The sequence below is a fragment of the Perca fluviatilis genome, chromosome 21, assembly GCF_010015445.1.
Source record: "Perca fluviatilis chromosome 21, GENO_Pfluv_1.0, whole genome shotgun sequence".
Taxonomy (NCBI): domain Eukaryota; kingdom Metazoa; phylum Chordata; class Actinopteri; order Perciformes; family Percidae; genus Perca; species Perca fluviatilis.
The window spans coordinates 6,977,442-6,994,612 of NC_053132.1; the positions used below are offsets into that span (position 1 = coordinate 6,977,442).

Here is a 17,171-nt window from a genome sequence, read left to right on the forward strand (position 1 = left end):
TACCAGGGCGCCCCAGTAAATATTGTGTTTTTTTGAGTAAATAACTTGTGCACCACCATTAACTGGCACGTAAGTATCGTGCACGACAAGTTACTGGTGTAAGCAGATGGTTAAAGACAATAGTAGACAGCACTTATTTACAGTTCCCACATTCACTTTTTTTTTTTTATATCTTTTCATTTATTTCCCTTCTCATCTCTCTGCTGCACAGCTCGGGGCGAACAGCAGCCTTCACATCATCATATTTGATGAGATCGACGCAATCTGTAAGCAGCGTGGCAGCATGGCGGGCAGCACCGGAGTCCACGACACCGTGGTCAACCAGCTGCTGTCCAAGATAGACGGAGTGGAGCAGCTCAACAACATCCTGGTCATAGGTGCTCAGACACACACATTACATACATACCTTTCCCCTCCTTTCCCACAAAGTAACACACTTTCAAACTCGCAGGCTCTCCGGTGTCTTCCCTGAACATCTGCACTCTAACTCATCTCCCTCATTAATCCTTCTCCTCTGCTTTCTCCTCTTTCCGCTATCTGTCCATCTGTCCCTCCCTCAGGTATGACCAACAGGCCCGATCTGATAGATGACGCCTTGTTGAGGCCAGGAAGACTGGAGGTGAAGATGGAGATTGGTAAGAAGTGAAAAACGCACTGATAAGGTTTCACTCTAGTGTTAACCCCATACAGTTGATCTCAGTAGACTGGAACGGGAATTACAACTGTACCAATGAAAACATAGAAGTCTTTCCTCAGACCATTGAAAATTCAGATAGTCAGGGTCTGTCAAAAATGTTCTTCCTGTAAAAAGGAGGTTTTTCCTCGCCCCTGTCGCACCAAATACTTGCTCTTGGGATTGTTGGGTCTCCCTCTAATTTGTAAATTATAGTGTGTGGTCTAGACCTACTCTATCTGTAAGGTGTCCTGAGATAAGTCCTGTTGTGATTTTACACTATAAATAAAATGTAATTTAAAGTAATTCAGCCAGTTAAGACCAGCAGCCCTAGTGAGGTAGTTTACTGGCTGCCTGCTGCTGTGGATGTGGGACTTGATCTGTGTCAAAAAGGGCAGTGTTGAAACTTTAAAGTGCTCATATTATGCTTTTTGGCTTTTCCCCTTTCCTTTTGTTGTTATATATTATTTTTTTTTTGTGCTCGTTATAGGTTTACAAAGTGAAAAAGCCCAAAGTCCACCCCAAAGAAAACACTGTTCACAAACTGCTCCAAACAGCTCTATTGTAGTCCAGCCTTTACTTCAGAGACAAACGTGGTCACTTTGTAACACACGTTATAATGCTCACCTAGCTGCTAGCGTGGCACGCCCTCATACTCTGCTTCTGACTGGCTAGTAGTCCTTACCTAGGTACTGTCAGGGCACGCCCTCATACTCTGCTTCTGACTGGCTAGTAGTCCTTACCTAGGTACTGTCAAGGCACGCCCTCATACTCTGCTTCTGACTGGCTAGTAGTCCTTACCTAGCTACTGCACATGTGAGACTCCCAACAAAGATGGAACAGAAGTGAGATGCCTCACTCGGTAGCTAAAACGGAGAGCTCAACACACAGGGTGAAAATAGGAGCTGCAGCAATGTGCAGTACAACAAAAATATGGTGTTATTTTTTTTTTTTGAAAATTAAACCATGTAAACCTATTCTGATATAACCTCTAAATACAATTATGAACCTGAAAATGAGCATAACATGAGTACTTTACGTCCCCTATTTCCCCCTCTCCCCTTCCAGGGTTACCGGATGAAAAGGGCCGCATTCAGATTCTCCACATCCACACTGCAAAGATGCGTCAGCACAATCTGCTGGCCAGTGACGTAGACGTTAAGGAGCTGGCAGTGGAGACTAAGAACTACAGCGGCGCCGAGCTAGAGGGCCTGGTCAGGGCTGCACAGTCCACTGCCATGAACAGGCATATCAAGGTCAGGGTCTTCATGGACAATTGGTATATTTTACTGCACACAGTTATACTCTGTGAGCAAAGACTTAATTCCTTATTTTTTGCAATAACTCATTTAGTGTATCAAATATCAGAAGACAGTCAAGAAAGTGCCCATCAGAAACCAATATATTCAAATGTTGCATATATTGTCCGACCAATAGTCCATATATATGTACAAAACATATTACAATAACTTATATTAAACAGAAAACTAGATAAGCAACAATCAGTGAATGTGGTGGATGTTTTGCTTGATAAATAAAAATAAAAAAATATCTGCAATGAACATTTTCAATACCTGTTAATTGACCAATTGATGAATCAACTCCTTGTTTCAGTCAAGGGTGTAATTTCAACAGGGGATGGGGAGGGCCCTATCGATGTCCCCCTCACTTACAAAAATCTTGACATCCAAAATAAAATTAGTAATCAAAAACTCAAATCTTTCAACTTGTATAAATCTATGTTTAAATGCACACTAATATTCCACTATTATTCCAAATATGATAATGACAATACTGAATTTGATACAGGTCATGTAAACAGCTTAATTAGGCCTTATTCTATACTATACTTTTAAACATTATGAAAGACCTGGATATCAACAGATTTTTGGATATGCGCAAATATCGCAACACCGACCTTTTCAGTAAGGTGGAGGGAGGCTATGTTAGCACGGTTGAAAAAATCCTATTTTGACAGCTGCATGTTAACTGAAGTATTAGTGGAATATTCATTTTCATTAGCCATGTAAACAGCTTACTAGAAATATTGTCTTGTTTGGAGTAAGGGCAAAAACCTGACTATTTTGCGCATGTAATGCTTAAAGTGTTATTTTAAAAGCACTCACGTTAATGTCTTGTGTTGCTAAGTTAAAGGTGCAGGCCACACACAGGCAGGCACTCTACACTGGTGTATAGTGTGTGTGTGTGTGTGTGTGTGTGCGTGCGTGCACTTAAGTGTTTTATCAGGTGCATAGGCTCAAATCTACATAGCTCAGTGGAACAGATAAGGTGAAGTTCTCATCTGTTAAGTGTTCCTCCCCCCCACACACACACTTACACATGGAGCACAGTTATTGGATGGTGATGATAAATGACAGACAAGGGCCTTACACATGTCTGATGGCTGTGACGTTTTGCTTCACTCCTCTAAACACTTATTCTTCCCTCCCTCCTCCTCTCGGTCTGACCTTTCTGCTCTGAGGGAGTACATTGTCTCCTGACACATTGTGCAATCTAAATGTGCAATACTTCATGTAATGGATTTCATTAGCGAGGGTGCATGGAGTTCATCGGGGAACGAAAGTAACTCATTATCTGCTGTCGCTCAACTTGTTTTTTTATGTTTGTGTGTGTGTTGCAGGCCAGTAACACAGTGGAGGTAAACATTGAGACGGCAGAGAAGCTGGTGGTCAGCAGACTTGACTTTATAGGCTCACTGAATAACGACATCAAACCTGTAAGTTGCTTTACATCACTCTCTATCTCTTTTCTGTGTCTCCTTCTATTTCTGTGTAAGATACATTGTATTGAGAAATAAACTAGAATACAGAACATGTGATATTAATGTGACATTAACAGCCTTATGACACAAACAATTCACTATCCCCACATTCTCCCATCCTCCCTCTGTCCTAAGAACAACTCTGTTGAAAATATCAATATACAATCAAAAATGTAAAACATCCATGCCCAAATAGACAATATTTTTTACGAAAGGCCTCCTGGTAACTTGCGATAGGCTGCCTGACATTATCAGCATGGACTGTTTCCTCTGGTAAAAAAGATGTTTTTTGGTAGTAAGAAGTATTAATCACTTAAATAAATGTCTGTTAAGTCAGTATCTATCGCCGAATGAGGTAACACAATGGTGATTGAGCCTATGGCTCACTGATGAAAGCCCTTGCATTTGCAGGATTATGAACTGGGTTAGTGGTCACAAGCGGCGCACAGTTAGTGATTCCTTCTCCATCACCTAGCAGTGATTGGTCCGCCAGAGAGGGGAGGCGGAGCTAATGCAACACCTCCAAAAATGTGTAACTTCGCATCGAGGCGACGCAGAACGCTCGGACTGTGATCGGTCAACTTGTCCTGTGTGTTGATGGTCGGTGTTTCAAGCAGCCTACTGTCACGAGTAGCAACATGCTAGTTCACGGACATCAGCTTTGCAAATAAACTCAGACATATTTTGCTTACAATGACGGGGTTATCCATTTGTAAAGTGTCCATATGTCAGTAACGTTTTTAAATTAGCACTTCGCCAGCAAGCAGTACTTTGTGGGCAGTTTTGCTAACGTTAGCTTGCTAACATAACATAAACTGGCTGGCAAACACCTCGCAAATAACCTCAGACTTATCACCCCCTAGAGTTATGGCGGTGAAATGCACTGCGATGCATTCGCAGAACTCCGAAAGGGTCACGACGCCATAGCAGCGACGGCGTAGCTACTATGGCCGAGTAAACCGTTACTATGGCAGAATAAACAGTTACTATGGCGTGAGTATAGAGTATAGGTTTGGCCGAACAAACAAAGAAAAGAGCGATGACTACCGACGATGGAACTACAAAAACAAGTGAAAGTAAGAGTGAGTTCCAAAACCACACCTGCAATTACTGCTTATCACCACTGGTGCCACCAAAGAGAACGAAACGGAGCTCATCGAGATTGTGAAATTAACAAGACAAGTTAAAGTCTGTGAGACCGTCGGTCTTTTATGTTACTTTTAGCTGCTCTTGTTGTTCTTGTATGTTTCGTCGTGCCTGTCTGATATTAATGATTGCACTCTAATTGATTGAATCTGAGATTTTGGGGAGGGCTTTGTATACTTTAAGCCCATTGGTTGGTTGCTCCGTAGCACACATCCATTTCTTTTTTTATTATTGTATGTTATTGTAAAGTATATTTATATATGTAGTTTTCGTTCAATAAGCATTTCAGAGATTGTTTGATCAGCCTGCAGCACACAAACGTAATGGATGTAAACCATTGTAAATGCTCACAAACAATATTTTAAAGGGCATTTAGTGTGCAGTTCATCCGGTTCAAGTTCAGATGAATTGACTTAGACTGCCTACAGACGCTTAGGGAAAAATCTAAACATTTGAAGACCTTAATTAAATCTATTTAGGGGACTTTTATGCATGTAGCCCATTTGAAAAATCACATTTAAAGTACGTATTTCTTTTCTCTTGACTTCACACACAAAATAAACCTGACCTAAACAATATTTTTCTCTCTCTCTTCCCATCTAGGCGTTTGGTACCAATCAGGAGGATTATGCCAGCTACATCATGAACGGGATAATCCGATGGGGTGACCCGGTGTCAGCGGTCCTAGAGGACGGGGAGCTGCTGGTGCAGCAGACGAAGAACAGCGAACGCACACCGCTGGTCTCTGTGCTACTGGAGGGTAGGACGCACATGCATCTACTCAACACACGCTGACCTCATGCAACATCCTTAGTCATCACACAAGAGTTGAACACCCAATAAAAAAATTACAAACAGCTGATTTGGGATTCATCCTCTTCCTCAGGCCCACCTAACAGTGGAAAAACAGCGCTGGCTGCTAAGATCTCTGAAGAGTCCCAGTTCCCCTTTATCAAGATCTGCTCCCCCGACAAGATGATCGGACACTCGGAGATCGCCAAATGCCAAGCTATCAAAAAGGTAACACTCGCCACTTGACAATCTTTTCACGCTGAGTAGTAAATGGTCTTGAAATATAGAAAATTGATGTAATCATCTACAGGCTTTTAACTGTTTGGGATTCTCACTGAGAATATGTTAAGATGTGGAAAATGTATCCCCATTATCGATGCATCTGTATCTCCATGAAATAGTTGTATTACTTGACTGCATGGTTATGACACATGTGAATGAAATTGAACTCAGCCTTTAGTACTGACTGAAGAAATATGGAAGACATTTTTAAATTAAAAACAATCACAGACACCATTTGAAGTTTAAACGGACATGCATTTACGTATACCATCCCAAACCAAACATCTTTTCAGTGTTTTCAGGTCATGCATAAAGCTGTGTGCCTAATTCTGCTTTGATCTGAACCTGTTTTGCTCTTTAATTCCCTGGGATAGATATTTGAAGATGCCTACAAGTCCCAGCTGAGCTGCGTGGTTGTGGATGACATTGAACGTCTGTTAGGTAAGACACCAGTGCACTTTGTGCTGTGCTGCTGATGAGTTGAATGAAATATGGACCTAAAGTTATTTTCTATTTGGGTGGACTTTAAATCGTTATTGTGAAATAAGAAAAATTGCTAATAGAAAATGATCTGTCTTCATCAGACTACGTCCCAATTGGCCCTCGTTTCTCCAACCTGGTGTTACAAGCTTTACTGGTGCTGCTGAAGAAACCTCCTCCAAAGGTAACAGATGCTTATTTATTTGTGTGCGAGCTCCCCGTGGGGTTGCTAGTCCTTAGGTGGCAGAAAGAGGGCAGCAGATCTTATTGATGCCAGCGCAAAGTCTTGTAAGGAATTGTTGGAGGTCTTTGGCTGCGACTGGCATGTGTGAGCAACTGTATGGTTATTAGCGAGTGTTTTGGTCCAGGCCCGTTGTGCTCACAGTGAATGGTGGTGGTAGAGACCCATTTCTCATAGTTTCTTTGGTTGTAGTTTGTGTGTGTGTGTCTCTTGTTGATGGGTTTGTGAATGAGAGTATAGCCCACTATATGGCTGCATGTGCATGAGAAGTGGCACGGGGCCTGGTGTTGAATGCCTGGCTGCAGTGCTCCTCTGGGGTTGTAAAGCGCTGGGCCCAGCGGGGTGCCTGGGGCCGGGGGAGGCCAGGGGGACAGGCAGGAGAATGGGCTCTGTGAGAGAGCCAGGACCTGGCAGCACCGCCGCCTGTGTGGCACCTCATCTGCATGCAGCATCACAACCCCCCACGCCATGGGGGGGCAGCCGGCAGCCATAATCCCCCTGTCTACTCGCCACTCCTCTGCCTCTCCTCCTTCGTCTTCTTCTCCTGGTCCTTCTCCAACTTGTCGGCTTAGTGGAGCTACATTTCTTTTGCTTATCTTCTTTCTTCTCTGCTCATGTTTGTCTTCTCTAACTGTTGTCCTCTGTCGTGTTATGCGCTGTTTGGTTGTCCTGTCTCCTCCCGTCTGCTGTTATTTTCTATTCTCTGTGCTCTTGTTGCGACTTAAAGGCCTATACTGTGCTCCTGCAATAGAGGAAGCTGCAGTTTCAGGACTGCATTTCTACAACCGCATTTCTACGACCCTAGTTACCGAACGAAACTGGCATACTGCGCAAGCGTCAAAATTTAAGTTAGCAGCTAGCAAGCTATGAAGGGTTAGGTTAGGTTAAAAGACAGGGTATGGGTTAGGGTTACATCTCGTTAGTTATAAGGTGAGTCAAGACTTCATGTATACTGAATTATAAAGTAGATTATTGCTGAGTTTGGCCTCGTATTTATTTACTACTACGTTGCGTTGTAGCAGGGTTCACTTAACCTTCTGTGTGTTGACACCTGCGCATCATGTCCATGTTATCATGCCGGTTACGTTCAGTAACTACTGTATATTCTAGCATCTACCTGAAAAAACTAGGGTCCTAGAAATGCGGTCCTGAAGCTGCAGCTTCCTCTATTGCAGGAACATTGCTACTCCTTAAGGCCCCTGACCACTGTTAACCTTCATCTGGGACAGCCCAAATGTGGTGAAATCTACGGTCAATCTAATGGTCCGAGATCTCACTGTGAGACACAGAGCTTTGGCATCCTGCATCAAAACTTTGACAGCTTCATACATTTAGGACCAAATTTTCCCATTGTGACAGCTGCTTTGAGCCACATCTACAACCCAATTAATCAGAATGACCGAATATGCAGAAAACATTGGGACAACATTAACAAGCACGTTTGAGTAAAGGGAAAAAATATATATATAACTCATACTTTTAATTAGGAGTCACAAGTCTTCTGACTGTTAAGACGAAAGCAGCTAAAGATTTATGAACAAATGAACGGTTGGTTGAATTAACAAATTTAAGTCTGAGGGTCACGTCTGCTCCTTTTGTCAGGGTCGTAAGCTGCTGATCATCGGCACCACAAGTCGCAAAGACGTCCTACAGGAAATGGAGATGTTGGATGCTTTCAGCACCACCATCCACATTCCCAACATCTCAAGGGGAGAGCAGCTGGTCGAAGCCCTGGAGGTAACACACACACACACACACACACACAAAAACACACACACACACACACACAAAAACACACACAAAAACACACACACAAAACACACACACACACACACCAAAACAGCAACACACACACACACACCAAAACAGCAACACACACACACACACCAAAACAGCAACACACACACACACACACACCAAAACAGCAACACACACACACCAAAACAGCAACACACACACACACACCAAAACAGCAACACACACACACACACCAAAACAGCAACACACACACACACACACCAAAACAGCAACACACACACACACACACACAAAACAGCAACACACACACACACACACACACACACACACACACCAAAACAGCAACACACACACACCAAAACAGCAACACACACACTCCAAAACAGCAACACACACACACACACTCCAAAACAGCAGCACACACAAACCCACCTACACATGCATACACTAAATGCATGCAGCGTCACTTTTAAACCCCAAACTATTTAACACACTTGACGTTTACTTTGTCAGCAAAGGTGTTAAACATGTTTTATCCAGAACCTATAATGTGCATTACTTTTATGCTGACACATGTACTTTTAGTGTGAAATTCTTTCTTGCAATTAATTAATGCATTTCCCAATTTGAATAATGAATTCAATTTCTTTGTCTCCTCCCCACAGCTGCTGGGCAGTTTTCAGGATGTGGAGCGTGCCAGCATAGCTAAAGCTGTGAAGGGCCAAAATCTGTGGATCGGCATAAAAAAGTTGCTCATGCTGATTGAAATGGCCGTGCAGGTGAGAACGAGATACTCTCTTTGCATTTGCTAGCAGAATAGCCATAGTGATGGCAATCTGTCGGTCGGTCACTTTGGCCCAGACTAAAATGTCTTAACAACTATTGGATGGGTTGTCACGAAATTCTGCACAGACCTTCATGGTTTCCAAAAGATTGTTTCCTATTAATTTGGTGATCCTCTCACGTGACTTTTCCTATAGCGCCACTTTTGAGATTTTAGGTGAAATGTGACAACTACTGGGTGGATAACTTTGAAACATACATTTGCACATTTATTCATTTACAGTATACATAGACAAACTGAAAACAGCTATCCGAAGCAAGTATCCTACTGTAGTGTTTGCAACACCAGTCCCTAGAAGGGCTTTTATGAAACTAAGAGATTTGAACAGTAAATAGAAGGCTAACTAGATACAGCAAGATACTGTACTATAAAGCAACCATTACATTTAAAAACGTTGACATGAGTTTAGGTTTGTTGCTGAATTAACCAGCATTTGGGAGCTCTCTTAAAAGTGGTGAAGTGTGCAGCAAATTTCAAGTGATCAGGTTAGCAAGTTCCAGGACTGTGTTCATTTTGCAGAAAAAGCTGTCTGAGCAAAAGATGTTTGGCAGAATAGAACCTTACAATTGCCACTGCTGCTCATACTGTATGCTACATGCATCCATTCATGCCCCCTCAGGATAAACTGTAATAACTTTGGTATATGAACAAATCCCTGCAAAACTAATAACCACCCCATCAGTCTCAGCTGTACTTCCTTTTTTCCCCACTAATTAGCAAATCTTAGCATGCTAAACTAAGATGCAACTAAGCATGTTAGCATGGTGAGCCTGTTAGCATGCTGACATTAGCATTTAGCTCAAAGCAACGCTGTGCCTATGAACAGCCTCACAGAGCTGCTAACATGGCTGCAGACTTTTCAGTCTGGTTTCTCTCTAACATCACAAATATTCACATTCTTACTGGCTAAAAGAGGTTATTATGGGAAATGTAATGCTGATCCAACTCCATGTGCACTGGTGGTATTAGATGTGAGAAAGGTCAAGTAGACTTTGGTGAAGGTACGAGCAAGGCAGCCTTGTCTTTTTTTTTTTTCTTTTCTTTTATTCTGAAAGACAAATTTCAAATTGGCTCAGCCTCTTTATTATTGTTTAGTACGGTCTGAGCTCGAGCAGCCTGTCCCTCCTCTTCCTCGACATCTGGCCAGCATTCTCAACAGTCAACAGAATCTGTCTCCGTCACAAAAAGCTGTCATCTATTAGCTGGAATGAAAAAGTGTGTGGCTTTGTTGAGCAATCTCCAAACAGTTGAGATCCAATACATTCATAGTTATGAAACCGTGTTCTGCATAGCTTTCCAAGTTACATTCACATGTTCTGAATCAGAGGGAAGCTACTCATAAGAGCAACCATACACACCTTGTGGTTTTGGTGTGCCTACAATTTAGAGCAAAATCAATAAAGATCACCCATCCCACACATACAGCAGGTACAAATAAAACAAACACAGACGTGTACATTAAACCCATCCAACTGTGGAAACAGGAAAAAAAACAACATAGACCACCAACTCACAGCAGATTCTTGGCTTCAACATCAGTTGTATGTATGTAGATACATACAGTAGGTATAGCGTACTGACCTTTTTTTTTTAAAGTTGCCTTTAGGGGTTTTGTGGTTTGGCCTAAGAGTTATGTTTTGTTGCATATTGTTGACATTGCTGTTTGCTGTGTACCCACATTATTTACTTGTAAAGCTTTGTAGGGGCCCTGACCCTGTCAAAACACTAGGTTAATCTTATTGATTGGTTCTGTGAAAAGTCAAAATCATACATCATTCCCTGAGACACAGTGTTCTTGGGAAGCTTAGTGGTTTTATCTTGAGTCATAAGGACTAGTGCATTTCAAGTAAATACATGATTTCTTTTGCTTTAAAGGTCCCATGACATGGTGCTCTTTGGATGCTTTTATATAGACCTTAGTGGTCCCCTAATACTGTATCTGAAGTCTCTTTTATATAGACCTTAGTGGTCCCCTAATACTGTATCTGAAGTCTCTTTTTATATAGACCTTAGTGGTCCCCTAATACTGTATCTGAAGTCTCTTTTATATAGACCTTAGTGGTCCCCTAATACTGTATCTGAAGTATATTTTATATAGACCTTAGTGGTCCCCTAATACTGTATCTGAAGTATCTTTTATATAGGCCTTAGTGGTCCCCTAATACTGTATCTGAAGTCTCTTTTATATAGACCTTAGTGGTCCCCTAATACTGTATCTGAAGTCTCTTTTATATAGGCCTTAGTGGTCCCCTAATACTGTATCTGAAGTCTCTTTTATATAGACCTTAGTGGTCCCCTAATACTGTATCTGAAGTCTCTTTTATATAGGCCTTAGTGGTCCCCTAATACTGTATCTGAAGTCTCTTTTTATATAGACCTTAGTGGTCCCCTAATACTGTATCTGAAGTCTCTTTTATATAGACCTTAGTGGTCCCCTAATACTGTATCTGAAGTATCTTTTATATAGACCTTAGTGGTCCCCTAATACTGTATCTGAAGTCTCTTTTATATAGACCTTAGTGGTCCCCTAATACTATATCTGAAGTCTCTTTTATATAGACCTTAGTGGTCCCCTAATACTGTATCTGAAGTCTCTTTTATATAGACCTTAGTGGTCCCCTAATACTGTATCTGAAGTCTCTTTTTATATAGACCTTAGTGGTCCCCTAATACTGTATCTGAAGTCTCTTTTATATAGACCTTAGTGGTCCCCTAATACTGTATCTGAAGTATCTTTTATATAGACCTTAGTGGTCCCCTAATACTATATCTGAAGTATCTTTTATATAGACCTTAGTGGTCCCCTAATACTGTATCTGAAGTCTCTTTTATATAGGCCTTAGTGGTCCCCTAATACTGTATCTGAAGTATCTTTTATATAGGCCTTAGTGGTCCCCTAATACTGTATCTGAAGTATCTTTTATATAGACCTTAGTGGTCCCCTAATACTGTATCTTAAGTCTCTTTTATATAGACCTTAGTGGTCCCCTAATACTGTATGGTATTGGTGCAGAATTACAGCCACTAGAGCCAGTCCCACAATGAGCTTTCCTTAGGATGTGCCATTTCTGTGTCTGTAGCTATTGAGGAGGAGAGAGGGGGGGGCAAGGTGTAGAGTGGGGGTGTGTCCTTAACCAACTGCCACTTTGCTTGTTTGAAAGCCATGATGTCTCTCTCTCATGGGTGGGCCAAATTCTCTGGACGGGCAAAGCAGAGAAAGGGGAGGTAACCTTGCTCCTTATGACCTCATAAGGAGAAGATTCCAGATCGGCCCATCTGAGCTTTCATTTTCTCAAAGACAGAGCAGGATACCCAGGGCATCGCCATTTCTAGCCACTGGGGTACCATAGGCAGGCTGCGGGAATGCATATTAATATTAAAAAACCTCATAAAGTGAAATTTTCATGCCATGGGACCTTTAAAGAACACTCGCTCACGCTCCAGAGGTGGCAACTTGACTGCCATAATGTCTCTGTAAATGAAGACCTGGACCTTTTATACTCCGCTAGGATCAGATTTAATGTCTTTTTGTCAGATTGGGGGTCCATTTCATGGGTTTGGTTCAGGTACAAAGATACTGTTGGTGTTGATTTATCATTAGCATACAGCATATTATAATTATACCTTTTAACTCTGATTGGCTTACCCTGATATTCTCACCCTAACCCTAACCTATCCCCACTCCTCATGTCTTAGTCTTGCATTGCCAGACCTTCCCCCACAGCGCTGGTTTACGATTTAGGCCTCAAGAGCTTCGTCAAGTCTAAGAAATCAACCCTGATGATGTCACAGTGATGTCATGTCAGGGTTATCTCAGCACAGGCTGGGAGGCTACTCATTTATAACACAAAGTCAGTGTAACAAAGTCTGCGGGTTCTGTTTTTTAAATCGCTTTCTTGCAGATCCCTTATTTGTGTCACACCAGCCTTTTCTTAAATGCTCCTGAGATGAGAATTTTCAGTAGACAATTACCAGGTCATCTTAAAAAAAAAAAATCAACTCCAGTAGCCTCCAAATAATGTTTGTTTACCAAAACAGGTAGCAGGCTTGTACGCAGCAAGCAGTAGCAGCAGAAGCTGACCTAAATCTGACTGTTGGCTGCTGTTAATTTCTCCCACTGCCTGTGTATCTGTGGTATGTTGATGATGTGCACTGCCTGTTTGTTGAGGCTGGATGCTGTGTAATTGCTGTGGTATGCACAAATGCAGCCATGTTCTGCACCCTGCACCCCCCCTTCCCCTCTCTCTGAGCCTGAAGAAGTATGAATCTGTGTTTGCCGAGACATGCACGCAACTACACACACATTCATAGTTCGTCTTCTGTCTTCTCTTTAGCGTTTTTCCTTTTCATTCCAGTGTTTCTGACTGCTCTCATGTCTTAACTCTAGTAGCTACAGGCAATTCCAGGCATACTGTAAGTTATTGCATAGGTTGCCATTAATTTTACTTCCTCTCCACCTCCCCTTCTCTACAATCCTGTTTGTTCAAACTGAAGTGTGAACTCCAGGACCTGCCACTATTCCGAATTGCTCTGATGTTTCAACGCCTTGCTTCTAAAACAGATGCTTGTCCAGAAAGAAAAAAAATAATAAGACCTATTCATAAATGCACGTTTATTACATTATCTGCGTACATGCACCAAAAAGTAATGCGTCTGTTATTTTTTAGATGGAGCCTGGCTACAGAGTTAGCAAGTTTCTGCGTCTGCTGAAGGACGAAGGAGCGTAAGTATTCCTTTCCCGTCTCTAGCCCGACTGCCTTTTGAGCAAAACCGTATCGTCAGTGACCCTGAACACTGACGCTCTGCACGCACATCTGTCACCTTCACCACGCTTTGTTCACACGTGTAGCAGAGAAATGAACAGAACTTGGTAGAAGTGCAAAGTGTTTACATTGTGATCATTGTATCAAGTGTGATTAATAATATACATTTTGTCTTTTCTTTTTTTCTCCTGCAGACTGGGTTCTGATAAGTTTGTGGCAATCTAGACTCAGTGGAGCCACATAGTGAAAAAGAGGGATCCTTCAACGGTAAGATTGCAAGGCCTGTATCAGGCTACGTGGTCACATTTTTATACTCCCCCCATTTCCTGTCCGGGGTGAAGGGAGCTGGTGTAGCAACCTGTACGAGTCGTGTCTAGCAGAAGTCCGACCAAAGAGTGAGGCGTCCTGCACACTGCCTGCGTGGCGTGAGCGTGTCAGATACGTGGCGTGTCCGTTTTTTATTTCAGCTCCCATGTTAACAGGTTAGAGCTTGCACACTGCCTGCGTGACCCGCACGTCTCAGGCGCGGCTCGAGCTGAGCCGAAAAGGCGTGCCTGCTAGAAATAGAACAGACGCCTATTTCTCACGCGACACGCAAGCGTGTTGGAAGCGTTTCCAGGCAAAATAGAACACAAAAATATGTTTATATGCCATTTTGACACATTTAATAAATGACATTTTGATGTTTGAAAGTCTCTAGGTTTTGACATAAATGCAGATATAAATGTAATATAAAAAAAAATAAAAAATAAAAATTATATTATCGATTTTCAACTATTGCACCGGTCAACGAAATATTCTGTAGCCTATTTTGCCGTCAATACTGCCGACGTTGTCTTTGCTCTAATCAAATCAGTATATATTTATGTTTTAACATGAAGTATGCTACTGCTCGAGTGCAGTACATTTCCACAACTCTCTCCCCATATGTCGAACAAGGGTGATCCAAATCACGTAGCAGCGCCGCGTCAGACACGTTTCTGGCGTGCAAAGACGTAGAAAACGCCACGCAGCCGCAACGCGACTGACAAGCAACAGAAAACTATTCTTTTAATCAGTCTCAATCTCTGGCTATCCATAGTCTGTATTAAAGATGATTCAGGGTAAGCCTGCTTAACTGTACTTGTACTGTAGGTTGTGATTGTATTGATGTCCACAGTGACTATTTAGTTTAGTCCCATGTGGGCACCATAAACAATTTCACCAAATAGGATTAGGATGTTCTTCAGATAACTGTGAAATTAGTGTCCTGTATCCACATGGTGATAATGGCAAAGATATTTCTCTTTTTTTTTTTTTTTTTTTTTAAGTTATCTGGCTAACTTGCTAATCCTGCTTTTTTGAGATGCACCCTCATGAGGACAGGCTGCCCACGGTGATGATGAACAACAGAAACTTTTCAACTTGCAGCCAGAGCTTTGCTTCTCATCACATCACAGCCTCCGAGGCTTATGGTATAGCTAGCGCACAGCGTGCCTAAAAATAGGTCGACTAGACAGGTGCTCTCTTGTGGCGGCATGTCTCCTTTGCCTGTCTCTTCTTCTCACTTCTATTTGTCTCTGATCACTCAGTCGCTGAGGAACGGGAAGCCTGAAAGAGGCTGGCAGGAGGAAGCAAGCGAGACAACGTTTCCATCTCTCTTTCTGCATCCTTCCCTCCCATCCCTGAAGCTCTGTGCACTTCTCTCTGCACTGCAGCTTTCTGAAACCAGGCAACATCCTCCTCTTCAGCACTATGTGAACATGTAAAATAGGAGAAGTAAGCCGTGTTTGTGGTATCTGTGTATATTGTATTTGCCGAAGACTAGTGCTGTAATCTCCATGTGATGCCCCAAGCACTCCATCAGTTATATATATATTATATTATATATATATATATATAAAAATCTCCATGGCAGGTACATGTGCATGCACAAACACTGTTTGATTATATAGGCCGTATTTGTGTGCACAGATTTGTAATCTGATCATTCCAGGACATGGTTACACTTAAAGATCTCACTTTGTTCTTTGTTATGTACTTGCTCATGTCTGACCTTTATATTTTATGAATAAATTGATTCTATTACTAACAAGAACCTCTGTAGTATCTGGAATTAATGATGACCTAAACGAGCACTCCTTTTTTATAAATGGAGATTCCCCTCAATTCTCCAAAACCTCCCTTAATTCACCACAGTCCGTATGAAAACTCTCGCACCACACAAGAAAACGAACCGTCTAGCACCAGCTGTTTTCATGACAAAGTGTTGCTCTCATATTTATGGCGCGTTTTAAATCATAGGGATGTGTCTTTTATAATTATAATCTAGCGTAATTATCTCTTAATTATGAGAAATTTGACATCTCATAATGAGATGAACCTACTGAGACATTTGCGGTTAACCTCCACAGCATCTACAGTACGTTGTGCAATCTCTGCACAGCTCAACAACAAAACAGTCCGACCTTTTTATTTATCCAAGTAGCTACTGCAGCATGTCTGCAGTGGATGGGATCCATCTTGATCCAGGGTTTCAGGTGTCGGTAGCTCTTCCCTCATGATAATGCTACAAATGGAAACTCTCTTGCTGCGTGTGGTCTTCCCTCTTTTATACATACGAGTGAAATAAACTAGAGCTTGGGGATTATCAGCTTTAACCATTGCTTTCCTTTCCGTTTCAATTTTATATGCCATAATTCTGCTATGTTTTGGATGATTGGCATGTAATCATGTCACCTCATCTGGATCACCAATTAACTAATAGATTTGCTCTAAAATGTAACTTTATTATGCAAATTAGCAGCCAATGTAATAGTTCAAATTACACGCTTAATTTTATATTTTTGATAAGAAATCCCACGAAAAGACCAAAACCAGCAACGTGTTAGTCAATCTCTCAATACAAATATAATTAGTTTAATAATTTAGTGTATAGTTCAGTAATTCACTAAAACAGCTGGGCACTGTATATTTTATCAAACAGACAAGAGGAAATGGTCCATGCTCTTGAAAAGTCGAGCCACTGGGGGGGGGTGTGTGTGTGTGTGTGTGTGTGTGTGTGTGTGTGTGTGTGACCGAATTGCCTCTTAAGTATCGCAAAAAAGCCTCGTCATTCATTACCCAATTTCAATACCTTATGAGTAAATGTCATCAGTGTCAGTGAGCCTATTGGCACGCAGCATGCTTCTACCAAGATCTAATAATGCTGCTGATTGGCTGTCTAAAGTGCCACGTCGTAGAGACATGTAAGAGAAAAAATAAATGTTATGCACAGAGACAAGCTGAAAAATAAATAAAAAGATTTATTGTATCCCCTTTTATTTCCTCCCCTGTTGGGGTGGGCGGACAACAATTTAGAAAATTCACTGTATACGTCCCTGTGAGTTGGACAGAGATTATGCATGTGTTGACGTGTGTGTGTGTGTGTG

The 17,171-nt window shown here is 41.8% G+C and overlaps 1 protein-coding gene across 3 annotated transcripts in view; it reads left to right on the forward strand.

The window, feature by feature from the left end:
- The window catches only part of LOC120551313 (vesicle-fusing ATPase-like), a 31,850-nt gene extending 16,203 nt beyond the window's left edge, over window positions 1-15,647 (forward strand). For all 3 annotated transcript variants that reach the window (XM_039788633.1, XM_039788634.1, XM_039788635.1), the window contains 13 exons: window positions 212-377; window positions 561-635; window positions 1,742-1,929; window positions 3,315-3,410; window positions 5,205-5,361; window positions 5,488-5,621; window positions 6,050-6,116; window positions 6,260-6,339; window positions 7,999-8,133; window positions 8,820-8,933; window positions 13,666-13,721; window positions 13,956-14,028; window positions 15,333-15,647. In XM_039788633.1, the coding sequence (XP_039644567.1) occupies window positions 212-377; window positions 561-635; window positions 1,742-1,929; window positions 3,315-3,410; window positions 5,205-5,361; window positions 5,488-5,621; window positions 6,050-6,116; window positions 6,260-6,339; window positions 7,999-8,133; window positions 8,820-8,933; window positions 13,666-13,721; window positions 13,956-13,986 (1,299 nt within the window). In that variant the 3' untranslated portion in view covers window positions 13,987-14,028; window positions 15,333-15,647. The remainder of the gene's footprint in view (window positions 1-211; window positions 378-560; window positions 636-1,741; window positions 1,930-3,314; window positions 3,411-5,204; window positions 5,362-5,487; window positions 5,622-6,049; window positions 6,117-6,259; window positions 6,340-7,998; window positions 8,134-8,819; window positions 8,934-13,665; window positions 13,722-13,955; window positions 14,029-15,332) is intronic.
- The last annotated feature ends 1,524 nt before the right edge of the window (window positions 15,648-17,171 follow it).